Raw genomic sequence first — 15534 nt, 5'->3', positions numbered from 1 at the left:
GACATTTCTCTTGGATCTGTACCTGCTGCTGCTGGACGCCCACTGGGCTGGATGTATATTTAATTATGGTTGAAACTGCCAAAGAGTTCTGCAGAGCGGGTGCATGTTTTATACTCCCAGCAGCAATGTGTGAGGGTCCTAGTTACCCCAGATCATTACCCACACTTCCTGTGGTCAGTCTTGTTAATTCTAGCCATCTCAGTGAGTGTACTTTTGTTTCCTTTTATTGAGTTTTAGTTTCCATGAAGTGAAATGCACAGATCTAAGTGTACAGTGTAGTATGTTTTGATGACTACACTTGTATAACCCACACCCAGGCTGGGAAAGAAAACATTCCCATTGCCCCAGAAGTTCTTTCATGACAACCCCCAGTCACCCCCCCTGCAGGCAACCACCTCTTCTGATCTTTGTTACTATAAGTTAGCTGACCTGTTCTTGAAATTTGCGTGTAATGGCATCAGCTTTTGTAGGCTTTGTGTTTCCCTTCTTCCACTGGGCATCCTTTGAGGTTTATCTCTGCTGCGTGTGTAAGCGGCGAGTTCCTTCCATCACCAAGGACCCACAGTTGTCATCCCTTCTCCTGTTGATGGGCATCTGGCTTTTCCCAGTTTTGGCTTTATGAATGAAACTGCTGGGAACATTCTCATATGTCTTTTTGCAGATGTACATTTTCATTTCTTCTGGGTAAATACCCAGGGTTAGAATTAGTGGGTCACAGGATCACGTATGTGAAATGTTTTAAGAAACTCCCAACCCTTTCCCAAGTGCTTATCCGTTGTATGCTCCTGTCTGCAGCGTGCCCCACCCTTTAGCAACTGGGTCCGGCTTTCTAGATTTCGGCCATCCTAGTGGGTGTGTAATGCTGCTACCTCACTGGCCTTACAAGATTTGCATTTCTCTGATGACTGATCGTGTTGAGCACTTTTCATACGCTTACTGGTCATTCAGAGATTTTCTTTTTATGAAATGCCTCTTCAAGCCTTTTGTCCATTTTTAAATTGGGTTGTCTTTTTATAACTAATCAGTAGGTGTTCTGTATATATTATGGATAAAAGGCCTTTGTCAGAAATACGTGTTGTGAATCTTTCCCCCGTCTCTGGTTTCTCATTTCACTTTTTTAATAGTCTTTTGATAAAGAGAATTTTAAATTTTGATGAGTCTAATTTGGAAGTGGTAATGGTGGACATCATTGACTTATTCTCAATCTTGGAGAAACATTAATATTTCACTATTAAGTATGATGTTACTTGTAGTATTTTGCAGATACCGTATATTAGCTTGAGGACATTCCTATCCCTTGTTTTATGAGAGTTTAATTATAGGGTGGGTTGAATATTATCAAATGGGTTTTCTTTACCTCTTGAATTGATTGTATAGAGTTACCCCCTTTATTTGTCTCCCTCTTTATTCTGTTAATGTGGTTAGTTATACTGATTAAAGTTTTTAATATTTCTAATTTCCTAATCTTACAGTCCTTTAGTAAACTTTCTCGGCCGTGATATATTATCCTTTTCATATACTGCTAGGTTTGATTTGCTAATACTTTGTTAAGGGTTTTGCTTCTGTGTTTACCAGGAACACAGGTCTGTAGTTTTCTTATGACATCCTTGTTAGGCTTCTGTATTGGAGTTTTGCTCATTTGTGAAAGGAGTGTGGCAGCCACCCCTCCCCCCCTTATCTGTTCTTTGGAAGTTTGTGTGTGGCTGAAAGTATTCTTTCCTTCAGCGTTTGATACAATTCCATTGAAGCCATCTGGGCCAACCTTTCTGGGAAGGTTTTTAATTAAGGATTCAGTTTCTTTAATAGATGTAGGACTTAGAATATTTTCTATTTTGTTTCTTGTGTCAGTTTTGGTACTTTTAAAAAAAATAATTGTCCATTTCATCAAAATTGTCAAATTTATTGGCATAGGGTAGTTTATAATTTCTCTTCATTATCCTTGTGATATCTTTAGGATCTGTAGTGATGTCTCCTTTAAATATCTGATATTGGTAGTTTATGTTTTCATTCCTTTTTCTTGATCACTCTTGTTTTAGAGGCCTATCAGTGTTACTATCTTTTCTAAGAACCAACTGTGTTGATTTTTCTCTAATGCACCTGTGCTTTATATTCCTGTTCCTTCTGTTTTTTTATTATTCCCTTCCTTCATCTTCATGATACACTGCTACTACTGTTGCTTTAAACAGTCAGGGGTCCTTAAAGTTTTTTTAAATTACCCATATATTTGCTTTTCTGGTGCTCTTCATTTCTTCCTCCAGATCTGTGTTTCCCTCTTGGATCGTTTCCCTTAATCCTGAAGAATTCTTTTGATAGTTCTTATAGTGCAGCTTTAAAAAACAATTTATTTATTTTATCTTATTTATTTTTGGCTGCATTGGGTCTTCGTGGCTGCGTGCGGGCTTCCTCCAGTTGTGGCGAGCGGGGGCTACTCTTCGTTGCGGTGTGCGGGCTTCTCATTGCGGTGGCTTCTCCTGTTGAGGAACACGGGCTCCAGGCACGCGGGCTCAGTAGCTGTGGCGCACGGGCTTAGTTGCTCTGCGGCATGTGGGATCTTCCCGGACCAGGGCTTGAACCTGTGTCCCCTGCATTGGCAGGTGGATTCTTAACCACTGCGCCACCAGGGAAGCCCTGTAGTGCAGCTTTGAAGACAAATTCTCTCAGCTTTGTTTCACTGAAAATGTTTTCATTGCATTGTCCTTTTTTAAAAATAGCTCTATTGAGATGTAATTCACATACCATAAAATTCACCTATCGTGAACGATGTGATTTTACATAAATGTATAGGGTTTGTTCAACTATTATCTCAGTCCCTATTCCCACACGCAGCCCCTGGCAACCACTGTCTGTCCTCCGTCTCTACAGAGTTTCCTTTTCTGGGCCTGGCATATAAATGGAATCATAGAACATGTGGTCTTTTGGGCCTGGCTTCTTTCACTCTGTAGAACGTCTTTGAGTTCTGTCCATGTTGTAGCATGTGTATTAGTAGTTTGTCACTTTGGTCCCTGAGTACTGCTTCATCACGTGGCCAGGCCACGTTTGGTACACCCATTTATCATTTATTGGGCATTTGGGTCAGTTCCAGTTTTTGCTGTGGACATTTACATGCAAATCCTGGCGTGGACACTTTTCATTTACCTTGTGTAGATAAGTAGGATTAGAATTGCTGGGGTGTACGATAAGTTTATTGTTAACATTTTAAGAAACCGCCCAACTTTCCCACAGTGGCTGTTCTGTCCCCGTTCTCATCAGCAGTGCGTGAGGGCTCGTTTCCCCACATCCTCACCAACATTTGTTTTACTGGTTTTTAAAACCATTATTATGGTCATTGTAGTGGATATGACGTGGTATCTCATTGTGGTTTAAATTTGCATTTCCCTAATCACTGAGGACAGTGAGTGTTTTCTCATGGTCTTATTTGCGTCCATGTATCTTCTTTGGTGAACTGTCTATTCGGATGTTTTGCCCATTTTTAAATTGGGTTATTTGTCTTCTTATTATTGAGTTTATATATTCTAGATACTAGTCCTTTATCACATAGATGGTTTGCAGATATTTTCTCCCATTTTGGCTTGTCTTTTCATTTTCTTAATGATATCTTTTGAAGCACGCATGCTTTTAATTTTGATGAAATCCATTTTATCAGTTTTTTAATTTCATAGATCATGTTTTTGCTGAGAAATATCTGAGAAATCTTTGCCTAACCAAAGGTCATGAAGATTTTCACCTATGTTTTTTCCTGAAAGTTTTAGAGTTTTAGCTGATACGTTTAGGTCTCTGATCCACTTTGGACTGATTCTTAGGTGTGGTGAGGTAAGGGTCTAAAATTCGTCTCTTTGGACGTGGCTATTCAGTTGTCCCAGCGCTGTTTGTTGCAAAGATGATCCTGTTGAAGTGACTTGGCTCCTCTGTCACACTCAGTTGGCCGTCATCATATTGATTTGTTTCCGGGCATCTGCTCCGTTCGTCTGTGTGTCTGATCTTACACCAGCTTCACACGGCGGTGAATGCTGGTGCTTTGGAGTGGGTTTTGGGTCAGGAAGTGTGCGTCCTCCACCTTCCTGCCTCCTTCTCACGTGTGTTCTGACTCTTCCGAGTCCTCTGCCTTTCCCTGTAAACTGTGGGGTCAGCTTGTCAATTTCCGGAAAACAGAGCTTGCTGGGGTTTGGGGAGAGCTGCCATCTTAGCAACACTGAGCCTTCCCATGTGTGGACGTGGATGTGTCTCCACTGACCGAGCACTTCTGTCTTTCCTGACAGGTCAGAGTGTCATCTTGTCCCACACGTGGTGACACTCTTCTCTCTCTCCTCTTTCCTGTCTGTACTTCCGTTTAGATCATTTCCACTGATTGCTGTCTTTGCTGCATCTAGTCTGTTCAGTGTATCCAGTGAATTCCTAGTTTCACATAATGTACTTTCCAGCTTATAATGGTTCTCTTGCAGTTCCACTTCTCTGATGAAATCCTTGATCATCCCCCATTTCATTCATCTTTTCTGAATTTCTTAACCTATTTATTAATTTAAATTCCTTGTATGATAATTCCAACATCCGTATTGAGGGTCTGCTTCTATTGACTTTTTTCTTAGTTATGGGTCACATTTTCCTCTTTTCATACGTGCTTTATAATGGGGGCGGGGTTGTCTTTAAAAGAACGATGTAATTTTCTCCCCAAAGAGGAGTGCCTTTGCTCTGTCAAGCAGCTAAGGTGAGGAGCTAATTACAAGCGTGCGATCAGGGACTGGGGCAGGCTGGGGCTGGCTGCAGCGTTATGGACGCCTCGAGGGGGAAGGCTGTCTGTGTGGGGTGTACTGAGCACGCAGCACCCCGCGCTCCCCGTCCCGCCCTGACCGTGGGCTCATGCGGTGGCTGCACGGAGAGAGCCCCTTCTCTGGAAGGTGAGGGCTAACACACGAGCACGTTCTCAGCATGAGCTGAGAAACTTGAAGCATCTTTATATTAAAACGAGAAACATCTGTTACAGAGTAAGATACGAAATTCACATGACTTCTTTGGATAAAACAGCAGACGCCATCCGTTCCCCGTGTGTGCTTGCCCGCCTGCCAGACGCTGTGCTGTGCTCAGGCCTGCCTGGCCCCTCGTGCAGCTTTGTCCACCCTCGTCCGCGTGGCTGGAAAAGCCTGAGGCGCCACCTCTCCCCTGACGGCAGATCCGAGGCCGGTCCCCAGGCCCAGGGCCCACTCCTCCCCGATCCGCTTCCTCCTCACGGGCCACCCCTGAGGCCAGATGCCAGTGTCCCCTGCACAGTGACTCCACGGAAGGTCCACGCGCTTGTGTCACCCTGTCAAAGTGAGACCCCCTTTGAGACAGGAGCCGCTTGCAGACCCTCGGATGCTTAAGAAAAGGGGGGTCCTCTGCTGAGAGCACTCGTCTTGGAACCGAGGGTCCGTACGTGTCTGTGCATGCGTGTCTTCTCATCTTTTTGCTGTGTGCTTCCTTTTTTCTCTTTAGGTTTGGGAAAAGTTCTTAAGCTCTGAAACTCCACGGATTAATGTATTTATGGCAGTGCCTACCATATACAGCAAGTTGATGGATTATTACGACAAACATTTTACCCACCCTCATGTCCAGGATTTCGTGCGTGCAGTTTGTGAAGAAAAAATCAGGTAAATGAAAAGAGTCCAGCTTCCCATCCAGAAAGTCAAATATAACTTATTTTTAGTGAGTCAGTTCTACTAAGTTTTAGGAAGCAGTATTTTTTCTTTGCTTTAAAATGTGTATCTACGTCTCTCTCTACGTTATCTGTGCTCCCGACGCAGCTGCCTGTATTCTGTATCCGTGTCTCTGTTCTACCTCTGGGTCTTTCTGTCCTTCTGTCTCCGTCTGTCCGCCTGTCTTCCGGTAGAGTCTGAAGGACGAGGATGGGGAAGTCCTTTCTGACCCCACATCTGCTGGCTCTCAGCCCTGCCCCCTCCCCGACCCCCTGCAGACACCCTCCCTGACAGACATGTGGCTGTCTGGCCCCTTCGGTGGCATGGGGTTTGCTCTGCGTGTTCCCACGAGCCTGCCAACTGCAGCTCCTCTCTGCTCGTGGTCACGCGGTTCATCTGCAGAGCACACGGAGGTGAGCAGTTTGGTGGGTCTTCACAGGCATGATGACACGTGTGCCTAAGAGGTGTGACACGTGTGTCTGTGGCAGACACAGCCTTTAACAGTGCAGCGAGTTGGCGCTGGACAGCCACGAGCTTCATGGCCTCTGTGCGTCTGATTCCTGGTCCTTAAGAGGAGCTCAGGAAAGCCCTCCGTTTCCGGGAGAGAATTCCCAATTAGCCAAGATGAATATTTCACCTTGTCCTCTGCTCCCATTTAACCACTCTTTGCTCCTTTTCTGAAAAGACGTTTTGATGGAACTAGAGCCCTTTTCTGAGGGTGCCACTGCCAGCACCTCCCTGGATCGGCCTCCCACGAGGCGCCATGGTGGGGCTGGGGTCCAAAGCCCAACCACAAGGACAAGAGTGGGATTGGTAGCACGATGTACCCAGATCTCAGGAGCCAAGGGCAAGAATGAGATCAGAGAGGGGAGATCAGGGTGACTCTGGGTGACAGGCCCTCAGACCTCAGCAGCCGGGCTCCTGGTGGGGAGGGTCCTTGTGCCTGCACCTCCGTGGGGGGAGCACAGGGGTGGTCGTTGCTCCGGCCCCCACTAGAAGCAGAAGCACCTTCCTTCCTGCACACAGTGCTTTCGGGACATGGTGCCTGCGGAGGCTCTCAGATATCAGATCAATGTCATTGTCACGTGAGCCGTCAGCGCCAGGCAGTGTTCCTGGAGGAGCCGCCGTGAGCCCCTCACTGGAGACTGCCTGCTTCCGTCTCCTCCTCCTCCTCAGACCCGGTGGCGTTTTGTCCCTAAACCAGATAAGCCGTCATCACCTTACTCTTATCACTGCTCTTTCGTGGGGCTGTTTGTGATTGTTTGTAGAGCGTGCCACCAGGGACCCTCAAATCACTTTCCTTTTACTGTGATTACCCGTTCCTTGTGAAGACCTATTTACATTCTAAAATATACCCAAGGTTCTTTCCAAAGAACAGAGTTAAATTTCAGCCCGAACTGCAGCTTTAGCCGTGAGTTAAAGGGTGACAGTGAGTGGGGTGCTGGGCGCGTTGGCTCTCACCGGGCTGACGAAGCCCTGTCCTCCCGCGAGCTCAGGAGCCTGTGGTTGTGCCGGGCAGGTTGATGGTCTCGGGCTCGGCTGCGCTGCCCCTGCCTGTGCTGGAGAGGTGGAAGGGCATCACCGGCCACACGCTGCTGGAGAGGTACGGGATGACGGAGATCGGCATGGCCCTGTCCAACCCCCTGACCGCAGCTCGCCTGCCAGGTACGAGCGGCGCCCGCCAGCTGTGTCCTCCCTCTGCTCTGGGTCCTCGGGTGGGCCAGTCTGCGGAGGGTGCTCCCCTGTTGGGCCACGGGCATGTTCTCAGGGTGGCAGTGTCCTTCCCAGGTGACCCAGACGCCGTGTGCTTGGCAGGGCGCCCCCCTCCCCACCTCCCGGGCCGGGGGCTGCTTCCGTCCAGACCAGGTCGCCCGCGGCCCAGAGTCTCCCATGCAGGTGCCCTGAGCCACACAGGCCGGTGGCAGCGGGAGAGACGGCAGGTGTCGGGGGCAAGGGAGGAGGGACCCCCGCCTGTGCTTGGGGACCTGCATGCGTCTGGATGGCCTGCTGCTCTAGACGGGTTCCTGCCCTTTGGTTTTCCTGTCCCGCCTTCTCTAGGCCATTCCACATAAACAGGCTTCACGTCCCGGGTCCCTGACAGGGAACCTGCAGGCAGAGCCTGAGGCCTGAGACGTGAGCCTGTTCTGTCCTGGGCCCTCTTCCAACCCTCCCGGTCAGTGCCCTCCAGCTTGTCCAAAACACAGTAGGCGTCTGGAAATAAACGTACGTCATCGTGTGCCTGTACTTGCCTCTGGGCATCCGCTTGTCTTGCACGACACTGAAAGACGCCCTTTTGGTGGGCAGGTCTGTGAGTTTTCAGTGTGTCTGCCGTCATACTCAGGTAGATGAAGTTGAATCACCTCCAGAGCTTCCCCCTTTCGTGGTCAGCGCCTCCTCGTCCCAGGCCGGCGAGCACGTCCCTGGTTCCTCTCCTTGTAGCTGTGCGTTTCCTGGAACGACACAGAGGCACAGCCTCCAGGACCTGCCTTTGGGTCCGGCTTCTCACACTTGGCAGGACGAGTGTGAAACACATCCTGTGCCGAGCAGCACCTTCGGTGTTAACCTGTCGGCCACCGAAGGACGCTGGGTTGTGCCTGGTCTTGGATAGTTCCCAGTCGGGCCGTCGTGAAGGTCTGTGTGCAGGGTGTTGTGTGAATGCGTCTTTACGTCTCGTGGGCAGTCGCCTCAGAGTACAACTGCTGGGTCAGAAGGGGGTGTGAGCTTGACTTTCTAAGAAGCTGCAAACTGTCCACACGACAGCCCCGATACTGGGCTGATCTTACCCCTCTGATGGCCTTGGAGAAGTCCCACAGACGGAGCAGGTGTTCACACTGTCGGACCAGGACACCCTCTGTCAGGCGGGGGCAAAGGCTCCGGGACAGAGGGACCTGCGCCTGTGCCCTAAACCCGAGGCTTCTGGGCAGAAATTCTCGAATCTTAATTCGCTGCAGCTCTTCAGGCTCAGGGTTCTGCTGTGGCTGTGCGTGGCCTCTTCTCGGCACCGGAACCAAGAGCCCGGGGTCTTTTCTCGCCCGTGAAGCAGGCGGCTCACAGTGGGCTCACGGCCGGCTCTTTGGTTTAGAAACAATGAAGGAAGTAGCCGTCAACCTTGAATCCGGGAGTGAGTTCCTGAGTGCCGCTTCCGGAGCAATCAGGCTGTATCCTCTGTGCCCCTGACTCCTGGGCCGGGCTCCTTCCAGCCGGGACTCTGGGCTGGTCCGGGGACACATCCTGCCAGCCTGGCCCATCACAGGTTCCCTGGAGGCCCGGAGGGGCGCGTGGCCTGAAGGAGACTGTTTGCCCGGCTGAGGCCCCGGGTGGTGACCTGAGCTGCTGGGCCTGACATGGTTTGATAGGAGGCTGCTATCAGATGCTGGGCTTGCCGGACAGGCGCTCCAGGACCCAGTGAGGCACAGTCACCCGCCCCAGAGGCTGGACGGAGCCACAGGACAATTAAAGTCACCTGGCCACAGCTCACACCTGTTATAAAAAGAGGCGGAAGGATAGCCTGCCCTCCTGACTGCAGCTAGCCTGTTGCCCAATGGATACCAGGAGGACACTCAGACCCTGCGGGTGTGGGAGGGGCCCGTCCCGTGCTGTTGGAGGGGCCGTATCACGCCGTGTGGGAGGGGCAGCGTCACGCGCTGTGGGAGGAGCCACGTCATCGCGGTGTGGGAGGGGCGGTGTCACGCGGCATGGGCGGGGCAGCGTGCACGTGGCGTGGGAGGGGCCGCGTCCACCCTGCGTGGGCGGGGCAGCGTCACGCGGCGTGGGAGGGGCGGTGTCACGCGTTGTGGGAGGAGCCGCGTCCTCGCGGTGTGGGAGGGGCAGCGTGCACGTGGTGTGGGAGGAGCCACGTCGCGCTGTGGGAGGGGCCACGTCCACATGTTGTGGGGGGGCTGCATCACGTGGTGTGGGCGAGGCAGTGTCACGCGATGTGGGCGGGTAGCGTGCACGTGGCGTGGGAGGGGCAGTGTCACGCGGTGTGGGCGGGGCAGCGTCCACGTGGAGTGGGCGGGGCAGCGTCACGCATTGTGGGTGGGGCCACGTCGTCGCGGTGTGGGCGGGGCCGCAGCGGCACGCTGTGGGAGGGGCCGCGTCCACGTGGTGTGGGGGGCACGTCACGCGGTGTGGGCGGGGCAGCGTCACGCGTTGTGGGAGGAGCCACGTCGTCGCGGTGTGGGAGGGGCCGTGTCCACGTGGTGTGGGCGGGGCAGCGTCACGCGGCGTGGGAGGGGCCGCGTGCACGTGTTGTGGGAGGGGCAGCGTTATGCGTTGTAGGAGGAGCCACGTCGTCGCGGTGTGGGAGGGGCCGTGTCCACGTGGTGTGGGCGGGGCAGCGTCACGCGGCGTGGGAGGGGCCGCGTCCTCCCGGCGTGGGCGGGGCAGCGTCACGCGTTGTGGGAGGAGCCACGTCGTCGCGGTGTGGGCGGGGCAGCGTGCACGTGGCATGGGAGGGGCCACGTCCTCCCGGCATGGGCGGGGCAGTGTGCACGCGGTGTGGGCGGGGCGGCGTCACGTGTTGTGGGAGGAGCCACATCGGCGTGGTGTGGGCGGGGCAGCGTGCACGTAGCGTGGGAGGAGCCACGTCGTCGCGGTGTGGAAGGGGCGGTGTCACGGGGTGTGTGGGGGTGGTGTCACGTGGCGTGGGAGGGGCCGCGTCCATGTGCGTGGGGGCCACGTCACGTGGCGTGGGAGGGGCCGCGTCACGCAGCGTGGGAATGAGCGTGCACATGGTGTGGGTGGGGCAACGTGCACGTGGTGTGGGAGGGGCCGCGTCCTCCCGGCGTGGGCGGGGCAGTGTGCCCGCAGTGTAGGAGGGGCAGCGTCACGCTGTGTGGGAGGAGCCACGTTGTCGCGGTGTGGGCGGGGCAGCATGCACCCTGCGTGGGCGGGGCAGCGTCCACGCGGTGTGGGAGGGGCAATGTGCACGTGGCATGGGAGGGGCCGCATTCACCCTGCGTGGGAGGGGCAGCGTGCACGTGGCGTGGGAGGGGCAGTGTCACGCAACGTGGGAGGGGCAGTGTCACGCAACGTGGGAGGGGCAGCACCACGCGGTTGGGGCGGGGTGGGGCGGGGTGGGGCGGGGCGGGGCCGGTGGGTATAGGAGGCTGGCCCTACCTGGTTGACCCTGCTCTGTTCCACCTACTGGGGTAGGGGCGGGGGGTTCTGGGGTCTGAGCAGCTGCCCTGTCCTAACACAGCAGTTTCTGCCGTTTGTAGACTTCCCTTTAACAAATCATAGGTTTGTCTCTGTGTGGAGATTTTAATGCCACTGTTGTGGTAGTGGTGCTGTAATTCTGTCAGCGTTTTCTTTTCTTTTTTTCATAAATTTATTTTACTTTTATTTATTTTTGGCTGTGTTGGGTCTTCGTTGCCGCAGGCAGGCTTTCTCTAGTTGTAGCGAGCCGGGGCTACTCTTCGCTGTGGTGCGCAGGCTTCTCACTGCGGTGGCTTCTCTTGTTGGGGAGCATCGGCTCTAGGCATGCGGGCTTCAGTAGTTGTGGCTTGTGGGCTCAGTAGTTGTGGTGCATGGGCTTAGTTGCTTCGCTGCATGTGGGATCTTCCCGGACCAGGGCTCGAACCTGTGTCCCCTGCGTTGGCAGGCGGATTCTTAACCACTGCGCCACCAGGGAAGCCCTGTCAGTGTTTTCTTTATAGACATTCTTAGCAGTTCAGGTCTCATTGAATACGATGGACAGTCCTGACTTCCTTAGCATGGGAGAGGGGCTGGAGGTTGAATCAAGCACCAATGGGCAATGATTTAATCAATTGTACCTGCATAATAGAACTTTCATAAAAACCCAAAACAAGGCTGGTGAACACGGGTTGGTGTTGGAGTGTGATGTGCCTGGAGAGTGTGCAAGTTTAGAGACTCCCACCCACCCACACACTTGCTAGAGGTGTCTCTTCCATCTGGCTGTTCCCGCCTTGTAGCCTTTGTAATGAACTGGTATTCTAGGAAGTGACCTGTTTTGTTGGGTTCTGAGAGCCGCCCTAGCAAACCGTTTAATCCCAGGAGGGGCCCAGGGAACCCCCAGTTTGCAGCCAAGTTGTACAGAAGTTGTGGGTAAGTGGGGACGTGCCCCTGTGACTGTCAGTCCTGTGGGACTGAGGGCAGCCACTCACCTCCCTGGAGGCCACGGCAGATCCCGTAGGGTTCCCTTCCGCACAGCATCTCCCCGCATCTCCCTGAGTTCCCAGTGCCTGGATGGAACCTCTGCTTCCTCCTTTCTGCAAGTGTTACTGAACTGAGCCAATTACTGACACGGGGTTGTGGGGAAGGAACGTGCAGGATCCAAGCACGGAGAACAAGCGGCTGGTGCTCAAAGGACCCAGACTCCTTATGGCTTTCAGGGAAGGGCTATTAAAGGCGACATTTGCGGGGAGGGCTGCAGATGCGTGACATTCTTCTGATGGGTTGGTGGTGAGGTGACAGGGTGGGGTCCCAGGAATCTCAGTCATCAGCCTTCTGGTTCCAACAGGGCTGGGGGTCTCAGCCTGTAGTCACCATCCTCCACCCGGGTGGGGGCCTTAGTTCACGCAGAACAACTCCAAGATGTGCGTCAGGGTAGTGTGTACGTCTCTTGAGGAGGAGGTACGACTCTGTCTTATTACCGATTTATTGTTCGAGCTCTGAGGTAACTGCTTTTCCTTTGTTTCTGTGTTCCTCTATTTCTCTCATTAGTAACTGCCTCCGTCTGCTCTCTGGAACTCAGGGAAGGTTTAGGAGACTAAAGTGTCTTTTTACAAACACGAAACGAGGGACATGGAGGGGCTTTCGTACTCCAAGGATCCCCAGGGCTCACACTTCAGGAGGCGTCGCCGTCTGGAGGGCTTGGGCCTGAGCAGGCGTCACACCACTGCGGGGACGAGAGCTCAGAAGAAAAGGGAAGAAGAGCAGATTTCACTCCTGAGCGAGGTGGTTGCTCGTGCTTAAGATTCTGTACTTAGTTTAATGAAGTGCCTTCTGATGAAATCATCATATTCTGCCTGATGGCTCAAGGTGTGTTCATGGGACTCTTTATTTCTGGCACATAGTAAAGAAATCATCCTGACCAGTCTCAGAAAGTGGTAAATCAATTCACAGTACACCTCCTTCACACAGCACGAAATCCTCTCACTGCCTGGGAACACAGGAAGGAGGACCATCAGCCCAGTGGGCCCGACCGATGTCCTCTTACACATGGCCTTTCTCTCCTGCACTTTATCAGCCCATTTCTTCCCTTAAACCTTTTGTTCTGTGGCTTTTACACACACACTGAGGGCTAAAACCTAGGTCATCCTGCTGACATTTGGCCATAAAATATGAGCAATTGGGAGGGATCTAAAGACCTTGGAAAAAAATCTCCAAGATGCCCGGGCCTGGTCTGTAACCAAGCAGTCAGAGCTGTGGCCCCGCCGGTCCTTAGCAGACCATGAGGTCCAAGGAGGAGCAATGCAGACAACAGGGCTGAGACAAACTCTTCACTGGAGACAGATCCAGAGGGAAGCTACGACGCTGAGGTCCACTGGGAAACACATCCCCAGTGTCGGGACTGTGGCCGCCTTGGCCCCAGGTCCTGCAGAGCCTGCAGGAGGGCAGGGCTTGGACCCAGCTCATGTTCACAGCCTAGGTCTTGTCTCTGGTCCTCGTGTCTTGTCTGCAGCTGAGGTGGAACACCCCCTTTTCCAGGCTGTCTCCGGTCTTGAGCGTCCTGGCACTCGTGCAGCCCCCGGCCCCAAGTAGATGACCCGCAGGAAGAGAGGAGGGTAATGCGTGGCGGTTCCTTTCATACACAACATCCAGGGGGCAGGTCCCCGGAGAATGGGTTAGTGGTTGCTGGGGTGGGGGGAGATGTGACAGCTGACGGGGACAGGTTTCCTTCTGGGCTGCTGGAAAGTTCTGGAGCTAGATGGAGGTGATAATGGCACAATGTTGTGAATGTGCTGAATGCCCCTGAATCCTAGGCTTTATAATGAATAGCTGCATCATATATGGATTTCACTGTAGTTCTTAAATATTTGGAAGCAAAAGAGAAGGAGGGGAGGAAGGAGGAGGAGGAGGCGGCGGTGGCCCCCAGGACCCCAGACAGAAGACGGGCTGAGGAGGACAGGGCCGCACCATCTAGCACGCTGAGCCCTGTGTCACAGACGTTTCCGAGCGTGCGGATCCCAGAGTGCTAAGCAGCTCGTGGAGTTTGCCAAGTGGGCTTCCTGGGACTTTTCTCCTGTGACAAGTCCTCATTGATAACAGTTAAAGGTCCTGAGACCTTGAAGTGAAGCCTCAGACACTTGGCATTTGGCCCTGGAATCTCTGCCCCGCGTCAGCTATTCATTACAGTGGCTGCGGGGACTCCACTGCGGCCACCACCTGCCCTCACCTCTGCAGGTTCAAAAGCTGATTATAACCACACAGGGGTGAAGACACTGAGCCAACCACAGGCACCTAACGAGTGAGCAGGATGCTGGCTACATCACCCCTGCCATGAGGACCCGCTCACCCTCTGGCATCTGTCCCACTCCAGCCCCTCCCCAGCGACAAACCGCGGCCATCTGTGCCCTGACCGCTCAGCTGGGTGCCCCAGTGAGATAGAAGTGCCCTTGCCTCTCGCCCTGGGTGCTGCACGGCCCTCCCGAGGTGCCCTGAAGGCCCTGTAGGGCATCCGGAGCCCTGGCTGCTGCTCTGCGTGTCCCGCCTAAGGCTGTGCTCTTGGCTCCTGGGGCTTCGCCCCCTGTGTGCACGTGACAACGGGGCAGGACCCCTGTGTGCGCACATCATGTCCATGCGGGGTTCCCATGCGTGTGCACGTGACAGCCACGCGGGACCCCCCCCACCTCCGTGTGTGCACGTGACGTCAGGCAGATCGGAGCACCTCAGTGTGCGGCGCTCTCCTTCAGAATCCCGCTGACCGCCTCCTTCCCTCGTGCCTCCCCGCCCCTTGCAGGCTCCGTGGGGACCCCGCTGCCTGGCGTCGAGGTGCGCATTGTGTCAGAAAGCCTGCAGAAGGACGGCTACCCCTACGTTGTCCACGCGGAGGGAAATGAGGAGGACACCAAGGTGAGCCCCTGTGTTCTCTCTGGCGGCACGTGGGCATCACACGGCCACGACCACCCAGCAGGCCGATGGCAGAGGTTGAGGCCCCACCGCTCGGGGACGGCCCCTGGACTGTGGCGCCGCCGGCTGGCCTTGACTCAGGGCGCTGCTGGCGTTTTGGGCGTTGCCTGCCGTGTGGACGGTGCAGAGTGAGGCCCAGCAGGGCTCCCCGCGCTCATCCAGGCTCCTCCTGGGCTCTGTCCTCTGGGCCACGTTGAGATGGGTCCTGATAGCCTCAGCTAGGACAGCCCGAGTCAAAGCAGAGATCGTTGTCGGCAGGATCTTGTCAAAAATTCTGCGCTGGCAGGACGCTGGCACCCACTTGGAGTGGACGCCGACAGTGTAACCGGCCCCCAGCCTTGCAGTCGCCCATTTGGACAAATTCACAGAAGCTGTAAACTGACGTTCCCCACTTGGGAAGTCACTGTTCCCTGCTTTCTGTGTTGTTCTAAGATCCGGAGGGGAAGGGGAAGAGAGGACTGCTGTCTTGTTTCAGTGAGGACTTTCACAGCCACAGGTCTGCTGGTCATAAGCGATCAGGGTCATAGAAGAGGTTCGGTTTTGGTAGGAAGTGGAATTTTGATTTAAGAGACTGTTTTCTCCACAGCGGATGTCCATACTCTTGACTTCTGTTACCCTGACAAGTTTTAAAAGCTGAAAGTAGCAGTGATCCTGTCTCTCACTTGTGCCGGGAGGGGCCGCGGACAGGCCCTGCCCTTGTGGGCCTCGGTCTCCAGTGGGAAATGGCAGCGTTCAAGAGATGGTTGTTGAACGTCTTAGCTCGAGAACGTAG

General features: G+C 53.7%; 1 protein-coding gene across 2 annotated transcripts in view; it reads left to right on the top strand.

Moving 5' to 3' along the window:
- Positions 1-15534, top strand: part of ACSF3 (acyl-CoA synthetase family member 3) — a 57415-nt gene that overhangs the window by 15470 nt on the left and 26411 nt on the right. For both annotated transcript variants that reach the window (XM_068529160.1, XM_068529161.1), the window contains exons 4-6: positions 5467-5621; positions 7186-7331; positions 14593-14705. In XM_068529160.1, the coding sequence (XP_068385261.1) occupies positions 5467-5621; positions 7186-7331; positions 14593-14705 (414 nt within the window). The remainder of the gene's footprint in view (positions 1-5466; positions 5622-7185; positions 7332-14592; positions 14706-15534) is intronic.

The sequence above is a fragment of the Eschrichtius robustus genome, chromosome 19, assembly GCF_028021215.1.
Source record: "Eschrichtius robustus isolate mEscRob2 chromosome 19, mEscRob2.pri, whole genome shotgun sequence".
Classification (NCBI taxonomy): Eukaryota; Metazoa; Chordata; class Mammalia; order Artiodactyla; family Eschrichtiidae; genus Eschrichtius; species Eschrichtius robustus.
The sequence above is the reverse complement of the archived record's forward strand: the minus strand, read 5'-3'. Positions and strand labels throughout refer to the sequence as shown.